Source organism: Oryzias melastigma, linkage group LG14 (assembly GCF_002922805.2).
Source record: "Oryzias melastigma strain HK-1 linkage group LG14, ASM292280v2, whole genome shotgun sequence".
Classification (NCBI taxonomy): Eukaryota; Metazoa; Chordata; class Actinopteri; order Beloniformes; family Adrianichthyidae; genus Oryzias; species Oryzias melastigma.
The window spans coordinates 9496670-9516904 of record NC_050525.1 but is presented as its reverse complement, the minus strand read 5'-3'; the positions used below and the strand labels follow the sequence as shown (position 1 = coordinate 9516904).

Here is a 20235-nt window from a genome sequence, read left to right as displayed (position 1 = left end):
ATAAAACATTATTTCTTTACTATTTTGTACTATTTGGAATATCCTTTAAAAAGGAGATTTTCTCATTCAAAATACGTAAAATCTCAACTAAATATAATTATTTGCCGATCAAAAGTTTATTTATTTATTTATTTATTATTTTAACAAAATTGAATCATGAATTTTAAGTTTATAGCAACACCCTTTTTTTCACATTTAAATATAAGAATATTCGTGCCGTGTTTTCCACCCCGGGGCCACAGCCTCCCTGCCCACTCAGGCGGTGCGTACGCCCCTGCCACGCGCTGCCGTGATATCTGCGCTCCTCCAGCGGCTCAGTGCCGTGAACGGCTGGCCGCAGCTCCTGCAACAACGTGGAGGCAAGAATGAGAGTGGGGCTCCTCTCCATCAGAAGAACCTGATCGTGTGGACAGACACATTATTCCTCGCTTGTCTCTAAAACCACATCAGCGATGGCGATTGATTGTGCAGCTGTGCGGACGCGACTCGTCGTGGTTCTTTTTACATTCACGGCGTTGTGGGGATTTACGCTCTCCATCACGCGGTACTCCATACCGGAGGAAATGGAAGAGGGGTCCTTTGTTGCAAATTTAGCGACAGACCTGGGTCTGGATGTCCGCAGTCTGGAGGAGCGCAACGCCAAGCTCGATGTCATCCACGGTAAAAATTACCTCGACATCAACAAAGACACGGGAGAGTTGATCATCCGCGAGAAGATGGACCGGGAGGTTATATGCATGACGAAGACGACCTCATGCTTTCTGAAAATGGAAGTCGTACTCTCAAACCCGGTTCGCATTTTCAACATCGAGCTGGAGATCATGGACATCAATGACAACGCGCCCGTGTTCCGCAGGAAGACAATGCACTTGGACGTCTCGGAGGCAACCCCTCCTGGAGAGAGATTCTCACTGACGAACGCCGTGGATGCGGATGTGGGGGCCAATTCAATCAAGACCTACTACCTGAGTGAGAGCAAATACTTCGGCATTGACATTCAAACCGGCAGCGATGGGTCTAAATATGTCGATCTGGTCCTCAATGGTAAATTGGACAGAGAAGAGCATGCGGTTCATAATCTGATCCTCACTGCTGTGGATGGAGGGGTGCCTCCCCGCTCTGGCACCGCCAGCATCATTGTTAATGTCCTGGATATCAATGACAACGCCCCCCTGTTCAGTCAGCCGGTTTTTGCAGTCAATGTCTCAGAAAACTCGGCACCAGGGACAGTAGTCATGGTCCTTAACGCAACGGATTTGGATGAAGGCTCCAACGCCGAGCTAATATACTCCTATACACTTTATACCTCAGAGAAGACGCAGGAGATCTTTTCTCTGGATCCAAACTCAGGTGAGATCAAAGTGAAGGGGGTGATCGACTATGAAGCCAGTCAAAGTTTCGACATGTACATCCAGGCTCAGGACAGGGGGTCCACTCCCCTGTCAGGACACTGCAAGGTGATGGTGTTCATCACAGATCTGAACGATAACCACCCCGAGGTTACCATCAAGTCCTTGAAAAGAGCGGTAGCAGAGGATGTCTCTGTAGGAACCCTGATCGCAGTGGTCAGTGTCAGTGACAAAGATTCTGGAATGAACGGAGTAGTGGACCTCACCCTCAACCAGCAGGACATCTTGCCATTCCTCCTGAACAAGTCCTCAGAGGACTACTTTGAGCTGCTGGTGTCAAAGCCATTGGACAGAGAGGTCGTGAGTAAATATGAAATAGTATTAATAGTAACAGACAGAGGCGTGCCCCCTTTATCAGATAATGAGACCATTACGTTGGAGATTTTGGATGTCAACGACAACGCTCCCACATTCTCAGAATCTGTCTTCACGATCCACGTGATGGAGAACAACCCACCAGGGACGTTATTGACCTCCCTAAGTGCATTTGACCCAGATCTCAACGAGAACCAGTATTTAGTGTATTTCATAATGGAGAAAGAGATTGTTAACATGTCCATGTCCATGCTGTTCTCCATCAATCCCGAAAACGGGGATCTTTATGCAATGAAGACCTTTGATTATGAGAGAGAGAGGGACTTCCTGTTCCACATTGAAGCAAGAGACTCGGGCATTCCCCCACTGAGCAGCAACACAACCGTTCACATTATCATCCTGGACCAGAATGATAACACTCCTGTAATTGTGTCACCTTGGCGAGCGCAGGGGTCCTTGGTGGAGGAGGTGATACCGAGGTCCACAGAAAAGGGTCACATGGTTGCCAAGGTAGTTGCTGTGGATGCAGATTCGGAGCAGAATGCCAGGGTCACGTACCAGCTCCTGCAGATCAGCGACGCATCCCTCTTCAGCCTGGATCAGTACAATGGTGAAATTCGAACAACAAGAATGTTTAGCTATAGAGACCCGAGACAACAAAGGCTGGTTGTTGTTGCTAAAGACAACGGTGAACCTTCACTCTCTGCTACCGTCACCATCAAGATATCAACAGTGGAACATGCCATGCCCTTCTCAGAAACAACAGAGTTACCTCTAGAGTATGACGTCTTCACAAACCTGAATCTTTACTTGGTGATTGGTTTGGGAGCGGTGTCATTTCTGCTGCTGATAACCATTTTGGTTATTATTGTCCTCAAGTGTCAAAAGCCAAAGCCAAAGGCCATCAAGATCCCCCCAGCCAATAGAAACAGTGTGGTCAGCAGGAACAGCGTGATCAGTCAGAGAAGCTCCACCATTGCTGACTCCACCCTGATCTCCAGTGATGCCTACTGGTATAGCTTGTTCCTTGCAGAGACCAGGAAGGGTAAAGTGGTGGTTCGACAGCCGATAATTCCCAAAGGTGCTGGGTATTTTGTATCCAGCATACCCAGGAGCATAGGTCCCAGCGAAACCACGGACTCCAGAGCATCCACGCTGGAGGTATGTTGGAATGATCACAGGGTTTGGCAGATACCTACTGACCTTGGGTGTCCTAATTTATCATGCATGTGTATTCAAGATATTGGAGGAAATTTAAACTTTCTATACAGGGAGTTTTATTTATTTTGGTTAGTAGCATCCATGAGTAAGGTAGCAATCAACCGTAAACAATTGTATTTTTTATTTATCTTTTTGCACGTTTGAAGGGTTGTTAAATAATTGTTGTGAAGTTTTACATCTCTTGTGAGACTTTTTCTCCAATCATATAACATTTTAAGACATTACTCATTAGCACTAATTAGAACTACAGTTGGATATGAGACTACACAGAATTGATAATTCTTCTCTAGAAAATTGGGGGGGGGGGGGTATATTGGCTATATTGGAGTTTAGCTAATATTTCAGCTGCATGCTAACTATTTTGGTTAATTTAGGCGTTTTCTTTAGTTTTTTAGGCTGTTTTGGAGTTAAGCTAATATTTCAGCAATATACTAGCTTTTTTGGCTAATTTAGGATTTTTTAGGCTATTTTTTATGAAGGTTTGAACTTTGATGTTCATGTCTGTCAGAGAAAAGTGGTTTTACAGCTCTAAAACATCTATAATGGTACTCTGCACATTTGGGTTATTTTTAGGATGTAACTCACGATAAACGAGGGAAACACTTTATGTGACACTAAAACATGGGAGTTTTAGAGAGATATTTGTCACATTTTTGACATTATTTTTTAGCTTGTTTAGTACTTTGCATTTGGAATTTTTGCAGAACAAGCAAATTTAAAGCCTTACATTTTGGGTAAAAACTGTACCTCTGCTGGAGCTCATGCCCAAACTTTGACAAGTACCCAAGTTGACAGCACCAACTGAAAAATCAAAACTCCTTTTAAATATTTAGGTTTGGCCTGTGAAGGGAGTCTGAGGTTTGGTGTGTGAACACTCACCAGCTGACATTGCTCTGGGGGCAGGTCAACTTTTTGCACTCCTTGTTTGGGTAAAAAAGAAATGTGATACTAATGAAAGTGTTTATTTGACCAAGTAATCTTTTTATTTAAATATGCATCTATTTGTATAATGCTCCATATACTTAAAAAAAAGTTTAATAATTAGGCCAAAACCCTCCCCATCACCCCTAAATCTGCTTCTGTTTGATGTCTTACGCAGTATGTAGGTCATGTATTGCAGACACATAACTCGCAACCATAACTAGTAGGCGTAAGTGGGGGAGTACAACAAAGAAGCCCAGATATGGGTTTTTTTTTCTTCAAGGATGAGTTATCACCGCTGAAAAAAAAAAATATTCTAAATCTCGAGCAGTTCTCTGGAGCAGAAGAGAATGTCACCAAAGTGCTACAACAATCCAGATGTTGTTTGTTTCTTGTGCAGCTGGTTCTCTTGTGTAAAGTCAGCCAAATGCTCAACTGAAAGATTAAACAATGTGAATATGCATGCACAGGTGCACACAAATAGAGTGTAAGCATGATGTGTATCGTCTGTAATGTGTTCTTGTGTGTTGGCTGTCCCACATCCCACTGAACTTGTCTCTTTTTCTGTTCTGAAGTACTCAAAATGAAAGGAAGTCCAACCTACAACTGGAGGTATGCTGGTTACCAACTACGTTTTGTAGAGCCACAATATCTGTATTTTCTGTCCAATTTTATTCATTTTTTAATTTGGTTTGACATTCACTCTGAATTCTTAATAGAAATGTGAACTTTTTCAGGAAAAATACATATTTACTACTTCCTCTTAAAATGGCACAATCCCAGTAAATAGATCTAAATCACTTCTGTCTGTCTATACTGCTTCTGTCTGTCCAGACCGAAGACAACGATCTGATTTAATCCTGAACCGTTATGAACACTGAAACTGGAATTGGCTGCTCTGTCAAGTGATAAAAACCTATCCGCTTATACTGAGCTGAGATTGGAAGGAAATTGGCTGTTGCTCAAAACTCAGTTGTGCACATCTGGTTTCCTTGTTGAGATGTGGAGCGAAAATCTCAGACAAAACAAGAAGGGAATTAATAATCCTATAAAAGTTCTCCCTTGTCAAAAGAGACTGAAAATCATCCAATAAAAATGCATGTGTTTTTAATTTGGGAAAATAGATTTTATATTTCTGTGGAATCATATAGATAATAAATCCGCAAGCGACTTTTATGGCCCACCCCCGCCAACCCTCTCTGGCTGAGCCGCTGTTACACGCACCCTACCAACCCCCTCTGCTCCTGCCACCCTGGTCAGAGCTTCACATGACCAATTCATTCAAAGATATATATTTTTTCAAGATCTTTTGATTTTATCTCCATAGCAACCATTTCATTTTTTGATCACCTGGGGGTGACGAACATATCTTTGTAATTTTTAGCAAAATTAGCAAAAGTAATGTTTTTGATTTCCTTGGCAACAGAGGTTTTTTTGTTAACCACGCCCACTTTCCTGATATGTTCTTATCGCATATCATTTCCTTTTCTTGTTTTGCTTGGCCTTGGGATTTATGTAATAAATCATCACAATATTCCAGTAAAAATATGCTGGCGACCACTTTTGTGAGTTTGTCACATTAACGGCATTCTACAAATTTTAAAGTCAATTTTATTTTTTTCAAAGTAGCCTCCAAATGATTCTCAAATGGGTTAGGAGGTGGTCAATCAACATTTTTAGGAGGTGTTTAAGTTTGTAGAGGGTACTACTACTAGTTTTTGTTTGTTTGTTTTTAAGAAGGTAATTGGGGGCTCGTCCGAGATCTTCTTTATGGGGTTTAAGTGTCTGGAATCAGCTGTTACCCTTAATGTAGTCTTTTCCCAAGGTCAACGTTTAATGAAACTTTGGTTATGACAGCAGACTTTAGTTGGCGACATGTGTATACATTTTCTTGAACATTGTTCAAATAAAAGTTTTTGTTTTTTTATTCCTAAATTGTAGGAAAATGTAAAAAAAATCAGCAAATTTGACACTTTGGAACAATGACCATCAAGTCGTAAGACTTGTGACCATTCCCCCCAAAAATTATTAAACTTTATTTGGATATCTCTCGCATATGTTTTGGTTCATTAGTGGGTTTTGAACCCTTTTTTTTGGCCCTATTTTTTGTAGTCTCATAAGAGAGTTTGGCAATATTCCTTTTTTTTATAGTTTCTTCCGCTGTGATGTCATGTTTTTTTTTGTTGTTTTTTTTATTTGGGAGGGACTATGCCCCAAAAGTCATTTTCACCAGGTACAAGGTGCATGCAATTTTTTTTTTGCATACGGCGGGGGCAATTTTTTTGCTTAAATGTGCAGGAAGAAAGAAAAGCATAAACAATGGAAGTTTAGGAAAGGATAATAAATTAACAAAAATACAAACGTTGAAATACTGTATAAATCCTTATTGTAGTCAGTAGCTGTGCTGTTTATTATGAGTTATCTTTCGTTGAATGGGACATTAAATCATTTTTAAAAAATCAAAACCCTCCTTTCACTTCCTCCCACCATGGTGGCAGTAACCAGTCACAATCCACTGTTGCACGAGTGAGGACTTTCTCTTCTCTCAATTTGAGAAGGACTTGTCATTAATTCTCTCCTCTGCCCCTCCTCAGGATCCCAGAAGACAGCTGCGGGGATAGAATCTTCTCTTCGCAGGAGTCTCTGGCTGAAACGTTCCTCCCACAGAAGATTTCAAACTCTTGTCCTCCCTCACTGCCTCCTCTGCAGCTCATGGTTCCCTCTGGTTCCGGCAATCCCACACACTGACGTCACCTCGGATTTTCTACCATTGTAATCCCTGAAGCATGAATCTGCATGGTTCTTCCTCAAGTTATTTGGACTGCTAATCTTTTGAATCAGGATGTCTGGACATTTCTAAAAGAGAAAGTATCGTTTAGCAAATAACTTTTTGCTTAAGCATCTCATTGGATAAATTCTGTCTTCTCTCCAGGGATCATGTGATGTGCTGTAGATCTAGAAGCCATCAGTTTTTCACTTTGTGCTTATGCTGCCATTGTGCTACCTTCATCTTTTTTTATACGAAAACACGCCTATGAACAACTATGTGAATCAGGGTAACCTTGCTTCTTCCATCGATCGTGAAAAAATCCTGAACTGTAGCTAGTTTTGTTCTGGATTCAAACCGTTGACTGTATAAGAAAACTGGACCGAGTGACTTTTTAGAGTTCTAAAAATAAAGTATCTGCTGGCTCCAAGAAGCCAAAATCCCATAGGCTTCTATTGAGAAATAAATAGCTTTTTACTCTGTCATTAAGTCAGAATCTTGTTCTGCTAGTTTTTTTTTTAAACATGTTCTTGCTAATCCTGTTTTTTTTTTAATTTTTTTTTTCTATAGTTCCAGTTATTCAAGTAATTGAGTGGTCAATCAGATGTCTCAAATGTTCAAAACGTTTGACAGATTCTACCGAGCCTGCTTTCAGTGGAAGGGGTGTGGTCTACTAAAAACCTCACTCCTGATTGGCGAGTTGTCATAGAAACATCGACCAATAACTGCTTACTGAAGTCCTCTGGTAACAAATAACGGCGCCGGATCACAAAAAATGGTATCTGAATGGACTTTGTTTCGTTGAAACCGAAAATAAGCTGTTTTCTGTGGGTGATGATGTCAAACTCACTCAGTCCAATTCTCTTATACAGTCAATGATTCAAACCCTGCACTTGGTGTTCTAATTATTATCAGGAGCACTTCCTGACAATAACCAATAGTGATTCAGTTTGTATTATTTTGTGCTCAACCAGTTCTGAATGTTTTGACAAAAAAGAATGAAAGATAACTGCTAAATGCAAACAAAAAAAATCTTTTTTTTATTGTTTTTTTTTCACATCATAGAAAATGTAGATCTGTAGATGAGGACAGAGAGGCAAAACGAGTTTAATGGACACAAGTGCGATCCATATCTCAGCGTAATAGACATGAGTTGCACTATAGGATTTAATTCAACAGCGTCAAATCAAATCTGGTTTACATTTGCGGACTCTCTGCTCGTATGGATGGGAGAGGGAGGCATGTGTCACACACTTACAAAGGTGGCAAGAGTTGAAGTCACTCCGACATAATGAAATACACTATTAGGTCAGCATCAAACAGCAATTCTGCTCTTTCTGTTAAGAAACTCTTACTTACTATAAGCTATTTTCATCTTTTCTCTAAAAGCTAGTAAAATCTTTATTCATTCAAAAAAATAAATCAGGTGCAAGTTTTAGATATAATTGAAAAAAAAATAATCTTGATAAAAGAAAATCAAATGTATTTATCGTTGCCAGTTAACAGAAGGGAACAGTTGTGCTTGAAGTTTACATATTCTGTCAGAGAAACTCAGTATTAGACAAATTCAACCCAAAAAATTATTTTTTTTTTCAATCTAAAATATAACTGCATGTTTGACCCAATTAAGTAAATAGCCACATTTACTTTAGCATGTTATTAAGGAGGATATTTGTTATTGTAATCATCTAATATGTATAATTTGAGTAAAATCTTTGCCCAATTCTTTCAGGGTTAGCCACTGTAAAGGGAGGCGAAAACAGCCGCAAAAGATGATTACTGATCTAAAAATGAAAATAATACATAAAAAAGGATGAATTTAAAACAAAAAAATCACAATACCTGAATATGGTGTTGCTAGTTTGGAAAAGAAAATTAAATATTACAAATTTATGCTGAGTTTTTTGACAATATATATATAAACGTAAAATCTCTTTAGCTTAGTTTTATTTACACCATAAAAAAGCGAATCATTGGATCAATTAAGAAAATTTCAGTTTTTTGGGTTGATGGTTTACACAGCTCAAACATTGAATTAGATAAATACTAATATTTGTACAGAGCTTTTCTTAATTGATCAGACATTTTATTTTTTACAGTGTAAAGTCCCACAAAAACTATATGTTTACTATCATTTCCAGTGGTTTTTAACTTATGATTATGCAGTTTTATTCAGGACAATCTGAATAAAGAAACACTCAGAAAGCAGTTTTAATCGTAATTCCTTTTATATATGTCCTTCTTTATGAGAAAAGTGCAACAAGAAGATGTTAAAACATGATTTTGATTGTAGTGGGTCTTTAATGAGTTCATAGCTCTTTATTTCTTTAAAATAATATAATAATAATTCTAACAAACGTCTATCTCTGTCGAGGTGTTGTAAAGTTACAAGCACAACTGTTATAAGGTTCAGGCAATACGTGGTTTTATAAATATTACTGTTTTATATATCTATATTTTATGTATTGACTTTAATTGCTGCTTTTGTGAGCTTCTTTAAGGGCATTTTGTGTTGCGTATTTGTGTTGTGGTGCGTATGACGTTATTTTGAGGGTGTACGTAACTTTAAAACAGAATGGAACAGGAGTCTTGACCTGGAAGAAAGTGACCGCTTTCCAAACCAGGACTTTAATTACTCGGAGACAAGGGGGCTTATTCAAAGCTCCTATTAGGGTGCTTAATGATAAAAGTGAACGACAGGAAGCTGAGAGACCGGATTATGAGGAGAACGAACAACAGTGTTAATTACAGTACTCTAATGCTGACTCTGCATACAGTGTAAAATATTTATTAAGCAAATGACAGCACTTTGAAGTCACTGTGTGCGAAGTATTGCATCCTGCACTCTGAGTCAGTGAAATCTAACCTCCCCTTTCTTCTGTCTAGGCTTTCCACCTTAAATAGCTTTCTGTTAGACTGAAGATGTAAGGTGAGGAGGGATATCTTGCTGTGAGGTACACACGGCGTGTGCAGTCCCTGCCAGAACAAACAGATTCCAACAGTGTTTTCAGGTTTCCTAGATTGCACATTCGATGAGCTCCTTGCGTGCCTTCTGCATTGCAAAAGATGACTGTTGACAACTGAAATAACGGCGTTTCCTTTAGCATAGCGAACGTTCCTCCCCCGACAATGTGGTTTCTAGAACTGCGTATTGCGAGGGGCCTTTTTTTGGAGTCGGAACAGATTGCGCTCGGCTAAAATAAACCAGGAGAGGCATTCATTGTAAATCGAAACCTCTTTCTACTTTGTGTTTTTATACGGTAGACCTTTTTGATATCTTCTGTATTCACTGTGATGGGAGTGGCACAGGAGGTGCTGCTTTTCCGTTTAGTCAAAGTGAGTTGTTTCTCATTTGTGTCTGCAGTTTTTTTTTTTTTCACAAATACTCTGCCAGACTGTACAGCATGCTTTGAGAGTTTCATCAAAGTGTTCTGCACTTCCACTCACCACATCAAAGTGCGGCTGGGAACGGTCTGGCTTTATTTTCAAGTCTAGTTAATTGACAGATTTTGATGTTGCTTATTTGGCTTAAATGTACTGCCTGATCATGCTAGTTTGAATAAAGCTTTTTAATCCGTCCCCCTCTGTGTCTGTGATAAAAGCGGGAAATGGGAGCTCTTTTGACTGCGCCTTTTATTCACACGCATCCCCCGTCACCTCCAGCGCCCCTCGCGCGCTCTGAAATTCCCTCATATTTTGACCCAGATTCCCTTCATAAACCACTGTGCTGGTTCTTGGAAATTGAATATTGAATAAAAAAACAGAAATGGAGTTGGAAATGCAAAAGCTGACAAATAATCTCTTTGTCAGGATTAGCAGGAGCTTTTAGCTAAACTGCAGTGCTGTGTGTTCTGCTGTGGCCACACAGAGATTTGAGTTTGTGGTCCCACACTAAATAACAGAAAGGGTAAAATTGTTCAAAATTAACAGATTTAATTGCAGTGTGTCCAGTTTAGTCTTTTAACTTTGGAAAAACATCCACACATTTAAGTGAAAAACTACAATTTATAAAATTGTAAAGATTTAAATGTTAAATTTGGATGTTGTTTGAGGATGTGAGGTCTGAGAACTCCTTTTCAAAGTCCGCACAGATAAAAAATTCACTTTGAAAGGCCTTTCAGTCTTAAAGTTACTTAAGAAAAGCTAAAGTAGGCCAATGGAAAGTAGAAGTTCACCTGTGGCGACATTCCTATGTGTTATGCAGTCCTGCCATCAGATTCCCTCCCTGCAGCCACGTTTCTCAGAGTGGGTGCTGTCCATGGTGCTGAAAGCGGTGCTGAACTCTGGCTAACCAGGAGAACGCTCCTGCTCCTTTAAAGGTGTTTTTTTTTTTTTTAATCTGCTTTAGAAGATAGCCTCCACACACAAAACAATTTAAGTAGAAAATTCAAAAGAACAGCAGTCTAATAATAAATCAGCACAAATGTCACATTTCAGAAACATGAACCGAATTGGAGTGTTCGTTTTATTGTCCTTACACAGCCTTGACTGTTCACAGAAGGAGGACCCAAAAACACCCTCCTCTCTCCTACCACAGAAACAAGTACACGATAAAATGCGGTTAGGATGGGATCCACTAACCCCTTTATGGATATTATCTTCGTGCAAAGCTGCATTACTTTCAGATCTTTGGGATTCATCATAAATAATTACACAGTCTGTCCTCCTCACAGTGAAATATGCTTCAATACTTGCACAGAGCTGACCAGTAGATTGTAGCATATTGATTCATGAAGTGTTTTTAATGCAGAATGTGCATTTTTTAGACATCTAAGTGTTTATTATTTGGCTGGATTGAAAGGCATTTGCAAAAGACATTGCTGCTAATTCACCAGAGTTAGCTACAAAGCTATTTTTCATCCTGGGTTGATGTTAGGATTGTCTCCCTAAAACACGTAAAATTAGAAATAAAGTTCAATGCAAGCATAAAAAAGCACAAAAAGACACATAGCATTTTAAAAAGGTGCAAATACAAAGACACACAGTGACAGTGAAATGAAATGTAAACACAAATGAGTCAGAGAAGTTAACGGTAACTTTGTAAAAATGTAAATTGACACGATTAAAGAAAATATTTAAAAAGAACATTAAAAAACTCAAAGATAATGCAGATGTTTATAGTGGTCTGATTAAATGTAGGGTGGTTAAAAACAGTTTTTAAGATGATTTTTAACAATAAAAGTGAGCCCAGTACTCTGATGTTCCGAGTGATTTAAAGACCCAATCTGATGAAAAATGCCTTTTTGGTGGTTTTAGAAATGTCCGTGTGACATTTATAAAATAAATAAACAAGATTAAAACTGCATTTTGGGGTATTTCTTTATTCAAATCATTGTGAATCAGGAGCAGATGAAAAAATCTTGTTTGAAAAACTGTGTGGGTGTGACATAGAAGCTACAATGGGCGGGTCACATGTTGGTGCAGCCAAACATATCCGTCTTTGTCTTTGTTTTTCTTGTTAGAGCTGGAATCTGGATCAAAACTGAACGGCTGGATGGCTACACCATTTTTGTTGCACCGGTAATGCTAGCTTGAAGATCTGAGGAGATGCAAGCTAGCAGGAGAACATGTAAACAGAGAGCTCTCAGCAACTCAAAGCCACATTTCTAATGAACTCCTGCCACTCTATACCCTAGAAAATGACAGTTTTTTAAATTAAAATTGCAATTAACGATGACCAAAAGATGATCAAAGAGGGACTTTAAACACTATCGTCTTTAACTTGTGTCTCCAGAATTTCTTTGAAGCTTTTTTTTATAGTTTCAAGTATTTTGATTCATTTAGATCATTAGGAACCAACAGATTTGTCCTCTTAAGTAACAAATCCACATCACATTTTTTTTTTTGCCACACATGTAGCTGGAGTGATGCTTTCAGAACTGCAGCGTCATCAGTCAAAGTGTCAGCGCCACTGTCAGTGCTTGACCCACTTGTGCGATGCTCTGGCTGGAGCTCATGCACAATGGGGTCATGAGTCTCATCACCTAGAGCTTTGGTTTGCACAACAGCTGAAAGGATAATCTGGGGGAGTCTCCAGCGACTGGGGAGGGATGTGCGGCTCCAGCTCCAGTCGGAGGGAAGAAAACTGATGCATCATTTGTTTGATTCGGCAGTGGGGCTGTGTGAAAAGACAAAGCAGTTACTGCAGTTCTGCAGAAATTGATATGAGCAGGTTGTCACTCTGCATTAGAGATGGGCAGAGGATGCAGACAAGGAGACAAATACATTTCTATCTCAGTGATAAACGCCATGAAAACTTTGACACTTTCCCCACAAACATCTGTCTTATTGTATTTAGATTCATCAAGTAGGTTGTTGAGGCAAATAGAAAGAAATGCTGCGTCCATTATTGATTCGATGAAGAAAAACAGCGAGTGAATAAAACACTAGATGAGTACAGGAAGGCCATTCTGATGGAAAACAAAATGAAGTGAAGGGAGATTTAAGTAACCAGCCTCTGGCAGGTTACTTACGTGCATGGCTGCCCTCGCTGCAGGGTCGCTGCTGTACTCGTTTGTGTCAGCGTTTCTACCGATGGATAACCCATCTCTGTCTGCTTATGTATTCTTTGCAGCCCAAATATTACATTTATGGTAAGAAACTCGCTCAGTGCCGCAGTTCCGTCCTGATGCTTCATCGTTTTGGACCGTTTCAATGAATTTGAGCTGCAGAGGATTAACGCGGTGTTTCCTTTCTCAGCATGGATCACACAGACCTTTCATTACGTCAGCACAGAAATAGCATGGTTTTTGTGTGGGACACAACATCCGATTTAGAAGGTGGATCACAGCCCACACAGTCAAGGAGTTGCAGTTTCTATGGAAACACATCTTACTGGGACAAATGTGAAAATGGTTTGTTCAACTGTGGAAGTGAACAATCGACTCTTTTCTGCTATCAAATACATGATCAGTATGCAATGGTGGGTTCAAGCTTTATCCAAAAGTGTGTTTATGAACTAAATATGAACTTTTATAAAGATAAAGGGAGCCAAATTCATATAAGTTTGTGAGATCCATAGCTAATTTATCTCTTCCAGCCTCTTAATTGGAGAAAATGTTGGGATTTTTCTGTTAAATTCTATTCACTTAATCATGTTTTTCTCTAGTTTTTTCTTTCAAAGTCCTTTTGGAATTGTGCTGGTTTTATGAGAAAAGGAGGATTCATGGTGACCATGGTCTCATTCATGGGGGCAGTTACTATGGCTGGGCAATGCTGAGCCTTTGGGTATCGATCCAATACAGATCCGATACTGGTCAATATCATCGGAATTGGTACCAACATTGATATTTTTCATAAATGTGGTGGATGTGAGACGAACCTGAAAATCTCAATTGTTTGTAAATTTCTCTTTTTTTAATTACTTGATAAACATAAAAATAGTCTATATGAGATGCAATGTGTATCAGGTTAACTGTTGTTTTGATGGACCTGTATTCATTTTACCAAAATTTAGAGAGTTTCTGTGTCTCATTACCACTCTGTCTACATCCCAGAATGCCCTGCTATGGTGGCTATTTGGTCCAGTTGTTACACTCCGAGCATTGACCGTATTCAGACTAGGGAAACTCAGAGAGAACCGGACCTCAGTTCGATTGGAACAAACCAAGACCATCTTGAAAGACGGGTCAATTCAATGGAAAATAGTTCATGAAAATCTGGGTCCTTTTTGTAGAAACTGAAAAGTTCCAAGCAAGAGTGGAAATATCGATATCTGCAGATCGATATCGATACCATATCAATACCAACTTCAGATCAATACTATCAATATCTGGGATCGATCCCCCCAGCTCTAGCAGTTACAGCTTTGACCTATTAGATCACTGACAGCAGAGGCCGTCCAAATCATCTGATCGACTTAGTGGTTGGATTTCTAAGGCCCATTAATGGCAGATTTTTTTTTGTTAAAGATACATTTAATATCCACTTTTTTAGATATGGGAAATTTTATACGTCAGTAATATCAACAAGTTAGATAAAGAAAATAACCCAAGTTGGGTTGATTTTAACCCAAGTCCAAGGTTAGAAAAGGGACAGTCTTTTTCTGGCTTATTTAAAGAAAAATCAGGGGGAAAAAAAACATAAATTGGGTTAAAATTAAACCACACAAAAAAGTAACCCAAAATAACCTAGGTGCTTTAAGAGTGTAAACTGGTGAATTATATATGTTCTTTGTTGTTGTTTCTAAATGTTACTTTTTTAACATAATTTTCCCTTTGAGTTTACATCTTCACAACTGCTAAAGACGTCCAAACTGACAAGAAATAAAATCTAAAAGCAAATCAAAAACGTCTAAAACAATTTTTTAACCCATTTACTGAAACTAACTTTATTGTTAAATGATTTTTTTTCCTTCTTCTACTCATAATTTGACCTTTTCTTAATATATTGTTGGTCTATGCCTTTTTACATAAAGGTTCACTTTGATTCATTTAAATTGGACTCATCTGAACTAAGTGCCTATTATTTTTAAGTTTATTAAATCTATAATGCTGCATCATTTGAACTGACTCATTTCATCTATATTGCGTCTTCGTTTTCTGTTTTGTGTTCTGTTTATGTTGATAAAGCTTAATAAGATTTTAATAAAAATAAAAACAAATCAAAATCTGCTTTTTTCCCAACAAACACAGAAATAGGCCGAAAAACTAAAAAACCTGGATCAAAATAATATAGATTACTTGTTACCCAACTCCAAGCTTAAAGAGGGACTAATTTTTGTTGCGGGTCATTTTAACTCGGGGGAAAAAAGAACTTTTAGCTTTCTGGGTTGAAAAGAAACTACTATACCCTGCTAAAACTTAGTATTGGTCCAAAAACTAACCACAAAATATATCCCAACATCCAAGCATTGGGTTTTAAGAGTGCTGACCATTCATAATAATAATAGTTTAATAATGATTATAAGGACAAACAGCTTCATTCCTTCCTTATTTTTCCTCCATCAGCCTGACTGGCACATTCCTGATCTCGCATCATCTCCATGATGTTTCCATTCGGGCTACATGAGATGGAATTAGGCTTCCTGCGTGTCTTTGTGGGGGTCCACCATGGAGAATCTCCAAAACGGTGATGTGACCTGACAGTCGGAGGTCCACCACTGACAGTCTTCCTCTGTGCAGAGAAGGTTGCGATTGTCAGGGGCGATGCTGTCTGCGCGCTGCCCGGGAACGCACGCCGCGCCACGCATGGGCTGCGCCGCAGAATAGCTACCGGCAAATGAAGCATCCGTGCGACTGGAGCGCAGACAAAGGACGACAGACACAATCCCGTCCGCGACCATGTGTCTGTCTGCAACCACGTTTCCCCCCTTCGACTATGTAAAAAAGAGCGTTTTTTCATCAGCATCTTTTGGGAGAGTAGTTATATCGTGTGAAATATGTAGCCTATGTGAGGATTTTTTTTTTCAGTCACAGGCAGCAGGTTTATTCTGTTCGAGGAATGAGCTTTCTAACACTGAGCGCACGTGCGTGGGTTACATGAGGACGCATGCTGTTTGCGTTTTCTTGTTCTTTTTCTCTTTTTTCTGAGTGTGTTGATAGTCTGTGAGCGTCCAAACCCGACACCAACATCGAAATGAAGGGATGAGAGAAGGGTGTGGAGGGAGGAGGGGAGTTGCACCACCGCGGGATGCTGCTCCTTACTGTCAACGCAATGTTTAGTAGTCTCACTTCCGGTTTTCGTTTCAAAATAAGACTCAAAAAGAACCCTGTTATTTTTTTAGTCTTAATTATTATTAGGCCTATTATTATTGTCATTATTTTTTTCTTCTATTATAAATACTGTTTTTTTACTTAAGAAATGTTTCATCAAACTTAAAAATAATAACGAAAATATTGCATGTTTAATAGAAACAAATAAAAAAAAATAATTCGAGTAAGGTTGTTTCAAACCCTACTCAGGTGTTAAACGGGTTCACATTTTTTCTAGATTGATTTAATTAACAAAAAATGACATTATTTGTGTTCAAATTCAGAAAAATATATTTTTAAAAATCTGGTATAATTCACCGCCTTCGCCCATCAGTAGCCGGGATAGGCTCCGGCACCCCCGCGACCCCGAAAGGGAAGAAGCGGACAAGAAGATGGATGGATGGATGGTATATAATTTAGTTTAAAATTGTTTTTCAGCAGGTTATTGCTCTTCATATTGTAAAAACCCAGGCATACACTGCAAAAAAAAAAAAAAAAAAAGAGAGACAAGACAGACAAAAAAAAATTATATAAAATAATTTAACCCCCAACATTAGTAGCTTTTTGCTGTAATATATATATGTATATATATATATATATATATATATATATATGAATAAACTAAGAAATTGATTCAATATCCATCCATTTTCTTGACCGCTTCTTCCCTTTCGGGGTTGCGGGGGTGCCGGAGCCTATCCCGGCCACTGATGGGCGAAGGCGGGGTTCACCCTGGACAGGTCGCCAGTCTGTCGCAGGAAATTGATTCAATAAATATTTTTAAAAATATGTTAGTAAATAAATAAATGCTTTTAGAGTGGGGTTACATATCATAAATTGATTATTTTTAATCAAAACCCTCACTTGCTTTTTATTTAGTCTTAATTTAAAACATGTAAAAAAAATACATTTTATTTTGAAAGGGGCCGTCTTGCTTCGATTTTGCACAGACGCATTTCCACTACCTTGACCATCTGACAGCTCCAGCGAGAAGGAAACACACCCGTCAGCAGCGCGCATTGGAGTCCAAAAGGAAAAAAAAAAAAAGCGCATCACGGACAAAGGAAATATGGGAGCGCTGAGGAGGATCTGCCACAGTCGAGTAACGGAATGGATGAGCCGCTTCTGTTTCGTTTGGGAGACCAATTAGCCCACCTTAATGAGGTGCTGGGATGCGAGATACTGCAAGCTAAAAAGGCGGAAGGCTGCATTTAATCCGTCTGCGGATCCAGTGAGCTTGCAATGGCTGTGGCGGGGATATGCAACTGGATAGGGAGTAACGTGCCTTTTTATTTCCTGCTGTTTTTCTTATTTTGTGGCCTTTCCTTTGGACAGTTGCGATATTCGATTACAGAAGAACTAGAAAACGGGGCAGTGGTTGGTGATGTGGCGCATGATCTGGGGCTGGATATGCGAAAGCTCTCCACTCGAAGAATCAAGGTAACCTCCAATAACGGCAAAGGCTATGTGGTTGTCAATTCCAAAAATGGGAAATTACTGGTCAGTGAAAGGATTGACAGAGAGGCGTTGTGTGATCAGTCCAACATCTGTCTTATGAATCTGGAGGTGCAGCTTCAAAACCCCACTGAGGTGCACCATATTGAGGTGGAGGTTGTGGATGCGAATGACAATGAACCGCAGTTCCCCAGAGATGAGTATCAACTGGAAATTACAGAGTCGGCTCTACCAGGGTCTCGCTATGCCATTGAGAACGCTCAAGATCCAGATGTTGGCTCCAATTCAGTCCGCATCTATCAGCTCAGCACAAACGACCATTTTGCTCTGGTGTCTAACAAGCCAGCCCTCAACACAAAGCACATTGAGCTTGTGCTCAAAAAGCCCCTTGATCGTGAGCAGACGCCTTATCACCAGTTAATTTTAAGTGCTGTGGATGGTGGAACCCCGGAGAAAACAGGGACGGCTAGAATCAATGTGCGAGTGCTGGACTCAAATGATAATGTTCCAGTGTTTGACAACTCTGTGTACAAAGTGAAACTGCTGGAAAACTCACCCAAAGAAACCCTGGTGATTAGACTCAACGCAACCGACTTGGATGAGGGCACAAACGGAGAGGTTTACTACTCTTTTAGCAGCTACACTCCAGAAAGAGTCCGCCAGATGTTCAGCATGGACACCAACACAGGTGAAATAAGAGTGAGGAGCAATGTTGACTATGAAGAGACCAACTCCTATGAGATGTATATCCAGGCAATGGATAAGGGCCCAGGGGCTGTGGCAGCACACTGCAAGGTGGTTGTAGAGGTGGTGGATGTCAATGACAATGTCCCTCAGATAGTGCTGTCCTCTCTGTCGAGCCCAGTAAGAGAGGATGCCCGGGCAGACACAGTCGTTGCTCTCATTAGCGTCACAGATCGAGACTCTGGGGCCAACAAGCAGGTGAGCTTAGAGATCCCAGCTGGCCTTCCGTTCAAGATCAAATCTTTCAGAAATTACTACACCCTCGTTACCTCAGCGTTCCTGGACCGCGAGACCATTGATGCCTACAATGTCACTCTGAGTGCCACAGATGGAGGACACCCTCCCCTATCTTCCCAAAAGACCATACAGGTGGATGTGGCTGATGTAAATGACAACCCACCTCGCTTTGAACAGACCTCATATACAGTGTATGTGGGTGAGAACAATGCTCCTGGAGCACCGCTGTGTACTGTGAAAGCTCAAGATGCAGACATAAAAGAGAATGCACGCATCACCTACACAGTGCTCAATGACAACAACCACGGCATTCCTGTCACCTCATATGTGTCTGTGAAGGCCGATACAGGAGAGGCGTATGCCCTGCGAGCCTTTGACTATGAATCACTGAGAGAGTTTCATTTCCAGGTCAAAGCCCAGGATGGGGGCATTCCTCCACTCAGCCGAGTCGCCACCATCTACATTTACATAATGGATCAGAATGACCATGCTCCGCTGATAGTTAATCCTCCTGGCAATGGGACACGCTCCCTGGAGACAGTTCAGAAGAACGCTGACCCTGGTGTCTTGGTGACCAAAGTGGTGGCATATGATGCAGATGCCGGTCCAAATGCCTGGCTAGTGTATGTTCTGGAAACAGCCACTGACCTGGACTTGTTTAAAGTACATGAACACACCGGGGAAATCAGGACCACTCGGAGGATCATGGAGGACAACTCCACTTCCTTCTCTCTGACTGTTCTTGTGAAGGACCATGGCCAGCCTCCTCTTTCCTCCACAGCGACCATCAATGTGGCGGTCATGGAGGTTCCCCCAAAGGTGGTTTCCGACCCCAAGAAGGTCGCCCGTCCTACCAGCACGCTGCTTTTCTCCAATGTGACTCTTTATTTGATTGTGGCTCTGAGTGCCACAACATTTGTTTTCCTGGTCACTGTGGTGGTGCTGGCCATCGTCCGTTGTCACGCCTACTGCACCCAGCCCGGCTCCTGCTCCCCTTGCTGTGTGTCACAGAAACCTCCTCCAGATGGTGGGAGTGTCAGTATCAGTGCGGGAGCCAGCGGTGGAGCCCCAGGACAGCCTAATAACAATGTGGTTCTTCGGAGAGACCTCAAAGTGGAGCCTCATTACATTGAAGTGCGTGGAAATGGCTCCCTGACCAAGACATACTGCTACAAGACCTGCCTGACAGCAACCTCTGGCAGCGACACATTCATGTTCTACAACACTGGACGACCCATCAGTGGCACCTGGGGAAGTGGAGCTGACCGCTTCTTCACCAGTGGAAGTGGATTTGTGCGAAGACTGAGCATGCCTGATGCCTCGTTGCAAATCTGCCCAGAGGTGGGTCATTTATTTTTTTATACTTATCTTTGTCCACACAACAGGCCATGAATCCTCATGGTCAGTAATCTTGGTTAAAATCTCCATGCAAGTTCACAAAAATAATAATCAAGCTGAAGCTAAAACCAGTACT

The 20235-nt window shown here is 40.4% G+C and overlaps 2 protein-coding genes across 3 annotated transcripts in view; both read left to right on the top strand.

The window, feature by feature from the left end:
- The first annotated feature begins 232 nt into the window (after positions 1-232).
- LOC112142645 (protocadherin alpha-C2) lies at positions 233-10212 on the top strand. 2 transcript variants are annotated; one of them, XM_024266155.2, is made up of 3 exons: positions 233-2885; positions 4442-4478; positions 6461-10212. In XM_024266155.2, the coding sequence occupies exons 1-2, from the start codon at positions 453-455 to the stop codon at positions 4451-4453; spliced, it is 2445 nt and encodes an 814-aa protein (XP_024121923.1). In that variant the 5' UTR covers positions 233-452; the 3' UTR covers positions 4454-4478; positions 6461-10212. The 2 variants fall into 2 exon arrangements, with proteins under 2 accessions (XP_024121923.1, XP_024121922.1); XM_024266154.2 differs by lacking the exon at positions 4442-4478.
- Positions 10213-17134: 6922 nt separating this feature from the next.
- Positions 17135-20235, top strand: part of pcdh2ac (protocadherin 2 alpha c) — a 15720-nt gene continuing 12619 nt past the window's right edge. Inside the window, exon 1 of the mRNA XM_036215249.1 lies at positions 17135-20102. Within this exon, the coding sequence (XP_036071142.1) occupies positions 17568-20102 (2535 nt within the window). The 5' untranslated portion in view covers positions 17135-17567. The remainder of the gene's footprint in view (positions 20103-20235) is intronic.

Bases quoted from the DNA above. Each gene is read 5' to 3' on its own strand.
- LOC112142645 (XM_024266154.2), top strand. From the start codon at position 453: ATGGCGATTGATTGTGCAGCTGTGCGGACGCGACTCGTCGTGGTTCTT. The intron at 2,886-6,460 runs GTATGTTGGAAT...GCCCCTCCTCAG, and splicing joins CCAGAGCATCCACGCTGGAG to GATCCCAGAAGACAGCTGCG.